General features: G+C 45.8%; 1 protein-coding gene across 5 annotated transcripts in view; it reads right to left on the reverse strand.

The window, feature by feature from the left end:
- The window catches only part of GLCCI1 (glucocorticoid induced 1), a 52,651-nt gene extending 45,334 nt beyond the window's left edge, over positions 1–7,317 (reverse strand). For all 5 annotated transcript variants that reach the window (XM_068210330.1, XM_068210311.1, XM_068210323.1 and 2 more), the window contains exon 1: positions 6,871–7,317. In XM_068210330.1, coding sequence (XP_068066431.1) covers positions 6,871–7,315 — 445 coding nt within the window. In that variant the 5' untranslated portion in view covers positions 7,316–7,317. The remainder of the gene's footprint in view (positions 1–6,870) is intronic.
- Between the last annotated feature and the right edge of the window lie 831 nt (positions 7,318–8,148).

Here is an 8,148-nt window from a genome sequence, read left to right on the forward strand (position 1 = left end):
AAAGTCAAATTTGTAACATTTCATGACCTAATGGGAAGTATCTAGCAAAGCACAATATCTAATATGGAAAGCTAATTAAGAGATCTACTACTACAAAAAATGAACCCCCCCCCCCCCATCACAACCATCTTCACTAATCTAAAACGAACTATTTAGGTTAATCACCCCATTTACAAATTTTTTGTGCAGGAAACTCTTATAGTCTGAGTGCAGACACTCACACCTTCTGGGTGTTTTTTCTCCCTGTCAGATAAAACTAGTCTAACAGGGTGAATAGTTTGGCAGGAATCAGCAGCAGCAGCAGCAGCTAGGAAGTGCATATACCAAAGGAGAAGTGAAATGAACACACCCAGGGCAGAGATGGCATTACAGGGCCTGAGACAGCAGGCTGAGGGCGCTCCTCAACACAACCACACTTGGCCTGCCTGTGCTTCCTTCCAAGACAGACCTCCAGGAGCTACACACCTTCCTCTGTCCTACTAACAGGAGACGTGTGAGCAAAGTTATCACCAGACAATCCAAGGGGGCCATGCAACACTACAGCTCTGGTCCTAAGCCCAGACTCACACTGCTGGGAGAGTAGAGTTCCCAAGAGCGCATGTTTTTCAGGTTCAACCGTGGATAAGGGCTTCCATCGACACCCTCTCAGCTTCAGAAAGGTAAGAACGGAGAGTCCAACTCACCATTCCAAAGAATTGCTATTACACACTGGGTCATGATACTCTGTAAGCTATCCACACCAGAGAAATCTCTGATCCCTTTCAGTACTATTTCTACACCTCAGCATTTAATCTCCAATTCAAAACTAGTTGTATGGCAGGGATGAGCTTCAGAGTCAAATCAGATGGGAAAAAAATAAAGCATAACTGAAAGACTACCTAATTTTGGGAAAATGAATATTCATTCAGAATTGTAATTCAGAATTTGATTTTTAAGTACAAACACCCATTTTCCTTCACCCTGATCTCCAGTGCTCTTTATTTTGCAATTACCCAAACCTTAAAAATGGTGACACAAAGGAAAAGGTCATAATCTCAGGCTGACTAGTTTCTGTGATGTATTCTAATGATGAGATGTAAATAATATTTTACTTGCCTGAAAGTGCCTTAAGCCATTGTTTAAGCACTACAAAAGGAGGCAGCACTGAAAGACTAACATAAACATCCATTTAAATACTAACACTAAAGCAAGATGAAGATCATTGACAGTTAAATACTTAAGCACAATTTTCCAGTTATGTATGTTTAATACAGGGTCATTTTTTTCATCAATAAAAGATACGTATTAAAAAATGCTAGTTGATGTTTAAACTCTACTATTTCAACAACTTCCCAAGAACATATGTGAAATCTATGAAGAGCTACCTATTTTGTCAAGTGCTGGCAACGCTGTTCTCTACTGAAGTAACTGTCAATTGATTTTAACAGGAACTTTCATTTTTCACTGCAGGTTAAAAAAATATTATCTTCTTCAGATGAAGATAATTAATCAACTGGTAAAGCCCCATTTAAAATGTACTGCAGATCTTCACTTATACTGAAGCACTGAGGAGCATATACTCTATTTCCAATACGTTTTGCATTGTTACAACTACTGCTTTCAAGTCTAGACTTAACTGAAACTTGAGCATTACTGCATCAGTTATTTTTATTATTTTTTTCATAATGATATAGAGTAGTAGCACAAAACCCATTTTAAAAATAACTGGCTTTCCGCTGTGAATTTTGCAGTATAGCAGTCTAGACTTGATGAACACTGCCTTTTTTGTAAGATTCTAAGATACACTCCACTGATCTACCCTCGCTGCATTTTAAAATACATTTTAAGAACCTCCATTCACCCTACCACCACGGGAAAGAAAACAATGAAACACAGGAACCATGAATTTCAGAAACCAAATATCAGTATTTGCCACTGTTTTACTATGCACAGATGTTGGCAAGTAACTTCAGTTTGGCCATATGTAACACACAAATACTTGTTTATGTCCAAAGAATAAGAATTAAAGGTCAAGTAGTGATTTAAAACACATATAATCATATACTTTTTAAGGTTTTTTTTCCATGAAACAGGGAGGTTCTGTCTTCAAAGCTAATGTCTTGCTACAGCAAGTTCAACAGAGAAAATTCCTTCCTATTTTTTCCTTCCTGCAGTTTAACACCTGAAAGAAGCTCAATTAATTTGTTTTATAAAGCATTATTTATTAAAGGCATTTAATACACCATTCTCATTTACAGTCATGTTAAAACATGTAACTAAAAAGGCTCTGAGTTCAGGACAACTGGATCAAATTTAGCCAGGGTCTTTATGTCATCATATTATATTCCAAAGAAAGCTGTTTTGGGAAGCTAGAGGGACAAAGCTGGAGCAAAGCTGTTTTGGCCATACAATTATGGGAATACTGCATTATTCAGGGATCAGGAAATAGGAAGTGTCACAAAAATTACTTCCTTACCTACATTTGCTAGAAATAAAAGAAAGATCTTCTTGATCTCTGGTATAAACGCTTATGATGCCAAAATATTGGATGGTTTGAATTCAGGAAATTAAAATAGTTCTACCTTTTGAAGTACAAATTTTGGTGTTTTTTTTAATATTGATATCTCTTACAAGTCTAGAGACCAACAATATTGTTTGCTTTACTCCACTCCTAATTCCACTAGCCTAAAAGCAAATATATATACTTCTTATGCTGAACTGGGTTATACAGTTGTTTTGCATCTTTTGTAACTCCTTTCTCTCGCTCATGTTGGCAAATCTTCAGGAGTTATTTTGGGAAGTAAAAGACACTGGGAACCTTTAACAGCCAAACTGATTACAGTATTTTTCATATGTCCTTAAAACTAACATTTGTCTTTAACATCTGGAAATGGAATGATAAAATTTTGTACTATAAAATGTGTAAGTGAAAGTTGCAATATAAGAGGCATAATATTACAGTGCCACCAGAGTAGTGTGGAGTTTGAATCATAGAGAAGTCATTTACACCCTCCTTGTATACAAAATATTAATGTATCATGAAAAAAAAGAAACTAAACAGGAAACCCACTCTCATATTCATACAGGCTACTTTACATAACAGCAGACACTGCTGATTTTATCCAGGCAAGGTAAGGAGGAAAACAAGTTGCTTTTTTCTTTAAAAGATGTGTCCACAGGCAAGTAGCAAGTTTTATTTGACATGTCCAAGGGTTTGGCTTTTTTGGATTATTACTGGAACATCCTTTGTCATAAATCACGCAGCTTCAGATTCTGTTGACATTACTTTTATGCACTCAGAGATCTAACAGATATATTCCCTCTAAGAAAACCACGTGTTGTTACATTCAACCAGACACTTTTTCAACTGCCAGCTCTCCAAAACATTAACACACACTACAAAAAATATCTACTAGTAAGGAATAAGCACATTTCAAGAAAGAGGAAAGGTGCAGACTTGCACACTGCAGATTTATCCTATGATATCAGGTTTTTCCCCTCTTTTTTTAACACCTTAAAAATATATATGTAACATTCATGATTTCTCACCCATTCAGCAACAGTACTAACCAAATAATGCTACTGGCATTGACAGCTTCCTAACAACTAAAAATACACAAATTTGTTCAAAGGAAAATACCTTATTATTGAAAGTTTCAGTCCTAAAAACACAGGGTTTTTGCTACAGAACAAAAACCTTTACGGTATACTAGAAAGAAGGGGTAGAAAACATGATGATGGGAGAAAAAACAGAGCATGCTGCTTTCATTCATGTAGTATGATGTCAGTGCCTGCAGTGGTAGTTACTCTGACCTGTAGAGGCTCAAAGCTAGAGTGTTTGCACAAAAATCCCCTTCATAAAGAAACCTCTAGCAATTCACTAGAATACCCACACAAAAAGTCTTAGTAGGATAGTCAGTTCAAGGCATTTAAACTGAAAAAGACTGGAAGGAGATGGGGAAGGGACAGGTGTCTTAAGAGAATAACATCTAGCCATCAGAATCACAAGCAGTTTCCAGAACAAGCACATTTGTGAAACAATCCAAGTCAGACTGCAGAGCCAAAGACAAACACATCTCCTGCACTGGTGAGGAAAACAACAGGATTAAACCTAGAGAGTAAGCTCACATTTTACAGCAGTGGGAAATGGCTTTGAAAAACTGACAAAAAAACTTAATCAAGCCACTTCCCCAAGACTTGCATACAGATAACAACTATAAATAGCTGGAGTAGCATTGTTTAACAAGCCACAGTAAAATGGATCATGTCTGAAAATGGAACATTTGAATTTTTTTTCAAGTCCTCCATTATTACTGCAGTAGTCCTCCAGCTCAGCAATCAATTTTCTATATACTATTATCACCATACAGACTACAAACATGTTTTTAGTGTCCACACATCGTTTACTAAGATGCTGAGAACAAGCAGAGAAACAAAGACAAAATACTGCCCCATGGCATGGAACTATATTCCAAATTGTGTAAAAACATCTCTAGTTTTGGGGGGGTGGAGGGAGAGAGAAGGGTTTGGTAATCTTTTTTCATTTGCAAGACTTAAGAAATAGAGTATTTTATTACTCTCGCCCGCTAGAAAATGGTGCCTGTATTTCAGTAAAATAAAGCTGTTGACGTGTGCAATTGTGGTCATTATTAGGGCGATCACGTTGTTTTCATTCATTCATTCAGGATTTGCTAAAGGATGTCAGCTTCTGCAGCAGCAGCTGGCTTGACCTGGAGGAGGGGGAACGAATTCTTTGCAGTGCATACAGATCACAGGGTGCATTTCTCGACGGACCGTTTATGATTTTATACACTGCACTCATTAAACCAAATCAAGCTCTGTGATGCAGTTCACCAGGAGGCAAGCTCAAACAAGTTTGGTGACAGAAAAGTCATTCAGTAGTAATTTATAGTCTGATTTATTAAGGCTAAAATAGCCCATAGATGAAGAAGACTGAAACCACTTTCTAAAATTAAAATTTCCCCTCCAACAAAAAAAATCGCACACATTAATGAAGTACTTCACAGCTTTGTAGTCTTTTTCTGGCTTGCAGGTAACTGCTCATATTCCTCCCTCTTCAATACACCTTAAGCATAGGCTTTATACACTGTACCACTACAATGTTTTCCTCCGGGTTCCCATAATTAAATAATTTACTGCTCACCATCAGCACTATCACTACTCATACACACAGATATTTTGTTTTTTCTTAGTTTCCCATTAGCATTTTCCAAAGGTTTAAGATGCAAAAGGGAAATTGACATTTAATGCTTCATACAGCCAGAAAAATATGATCTTTAAAATTTTAAATAGAGCTTGAATGAATCAAAACCACAGAAGCTCAGTTCCATTTTCAAGCACGCAAAACTCTCTGCAGAAATAGACTCTTTTTGAAAAAATACATTACAAAGTATCTCTGGTCAGATTATAGCACAATCAATTAGGTCATCTGCATAAGCAGATGCATAGGGCAAATTAACTCCATTTGTAACTGGCAGTGACATTTTGCTTATTTGTGAAATGCTGCCCCGACCTAGGACAATTCTAATGACAGATCTGCCCAAGTTGCAAATACTACAGACAGCAAGGGTTTACTACACATAAAAACTGAAGAGGAAAGAAGGTAAGATTCCACTGCTACAACACATGCTGGCACCCAACACAGACCACAATTTGCCACAGAAATCACACACAGTAAAGACTTATGGAAGGGACAGAAAAAGCAAGTGGTATCGAACCACAGAAAGCATTCCCAGAAAGAGATGATGTGCGATAGCTGATAGCTACAGCAGGACAACACAGAAAGTGCATTTAGTCCAATTCATTCAACTGCTCAAGTGATGGGGGAAGGCAGAAGGGAGTGGGGGAGGTAAGATGGCCACTGCCACTTTAACACATTCAATAATTTAAGAGACAACCTGACGCAGGTTAAGTCGGACTTGCTGGGAATCAATTTTACATTTTAAACTTTACAGGCCTATTTTGGCTACATGGGGCTTGGTTTGCAGTGCGTTTTGCTTGGTTGAGTTTTTTACAGTCTCAAAGATTCAGTACTAAATACCACAAGGAGACAGACTTGTTTTTAAGCACCTCGATATGGGAATTTCCTTGTTTTGGAGCCTGCGCTTGGAAACATCACATTTTTAACCTAGGATCTTACAAAAATGTAAGACTTTTAAGAAACCGAGCTCTGCAGAAAGGAAGAGCATTTGAGGCTTGGTTTTAACACACACTTCAGAACTGGGTTGTGACACCCCAGATATAAATCTAACTCATTATCACCCTTACTAGATAGTTACAGCTGGCGACAGGGAAGCGGGTTAATTTTAGGTTCGTTTCCCTATTACACACCTCCGCTGCCAGAGCCCGAGGCCAAGGGTAGAAGCGGCAAGAGCACCGCCGTCGGAGCCCCCCCGACAGCTTCTGCCCCCGGGGAGGGCAGGCGCCGGCGGCCCCCGAGCTCGCCCCCGCGCCGCTCCTCCCAAGACCGGCGCGGGGTGGGGGGGGTTCCTAGGCAGGATTCTCACCTTGCCCAAGAAGGAGGATGACACTCCAGGGGTCGTCTCCCCCCCATCGCGGGGCAGGGCGGCGGGACGAAGCGCTTTTCCCCCCGCTTCCTGGCAAAGCAAACCCGGGCACGACACCTGCCCCGGGGGTGGGGAATTTAGGGCTCGCCCTCGCCCCCCGACCCGCTCGCTAAGGCTCTGGCTGGGCTCCTCCCGTCGGGCCGGGAGGTCCCCGGTGTCCCACCCCCGCTGGCCCGGGGGAAAGGCAGAGCGCAGCCCAGCAGCAGAAAGCAGAGCCCAGGGTGCCCGGAGCCTGGGCGGCCCCAGCCCGGCCAGCACCCCCGCGGGGCAGGGAAGCGAGACCGGCTTTCTCCTGGTGCTTTACCTCTGTACACCGGGGAGCTGGGGCTCCGTCTCTCAGGTGAGCTGCTCCTCCTGCTGCCGCCGCTCTCCGGCGACCGCCGCTGCCTGCCCTTCACCCTGCCCGGCTCCGCTCCGCCGCCGCCCGCCGCCAGCGGCGGCGTCGCGCTGGGCGGCGGTGGGGGGCTGCCTCCGCCGCGACCCCCGCCGCCCCCAGGCCCCGTGTTGCTGCCCACCGAGGCGGATGGGGACCGGGTCGGGCTGTGCTGGTTGCCCCGCAGGAGCTGGTACGGGACGGTCGCTCGGATAGGCTGGAGCAGCCGGCTGGTCCCCGCCGAGCCTCCCCCGGCGCCGTTACCGGGGCCCCCGGCCGTGCCGGCGGTGGGGGACCCGGCGGCCCCGCGCCTCATTCTCTGCGGCGGGGGCTGGTGGTGGGACGGGGGGGTTTGCGAGGAGCTGGACGAAGACATAGCGGGGATGCGCAAGACCCCCCCGGGTCACTCGCTCCGGTGGCTGCGGGGGACCCGAGCTCGGCCCCCAGCGCCCCGCATGCACCGGTCGCGGGGAGAGGAGGAGGAGGGAAGGGAAGGAGGGAGGGGGCGGGGCGGGACAAGCACTGCACGGCCCTGGGGAGTCTCCGCGCCGCCTGCCCAGCTGCCCCCGGCGCTTCCTATCGGCGACGGCGGCTGCTGCTTCCACGCCAGGCTCTGGCCATCGCTGCCCGCCCCAGCGTCGTGAGCACCGGGGGCGCTGCCGAGCCCAACGGCTGCTCACATCGTACAGCGCTGCCGGCTCAGGGTGGTCGGCGGCAGAGCACGACGAAGGGACACGCAGCCGGAGCGGAAAGGATGGAGAGGGGGGGAGGCGCTCGTAGCCAGCTCTTGCTCCTGCCGGCGCCCTGGAGCCGCTAGCAGCACCATCCGCTCCCCACGCCGCCCGCCCTCCGAATGGCACCGCGCAGCCCCAGCGCCCGGCCGCGACGGGCAGCGGTGGTGGGCGCGCGAGCCCATTGGGCGCCTCCGCGGCACCAGCGCGGGCCCCATTGGCCAGGGGCCCTGTCGCTCGTCGCTGCCAGCCAATGGGAGCGGGCGGCGCGGCGGAGGTGTGGCGGCGGCGGAGAGGCGGGCCGGGGGAAGTGGGATGTGGCGGCGGCCGGGGCGGGCTCGGGCTCGCCGGGATGCCGTGCCCGTCGGGGGAACGCTGGGAGAACAGCCCTGGTGTGCGCTGGGTGAGGTGTCGAGATGCGCTTCTGACTTCAAAGTGCACTTTAGGGGGTGCCAACTTAACACTGACTTAAAGAGAG

Source organism: Anomalospiza imberbis, chromosome 1 (genome assembly GCF_031753505.1).
Source record: "Anomalospiza imberbis isolate Cuckoo-Finch-1a 21T00152 chromosome 1, ASM3175350v1, whole genome shotgun sequence".
NCBI lineage: Eukaryota > Metazoa > Chordata > Aves > Passeriformes > Viduidae > Anomalospiza > Anomalospiza imberbis.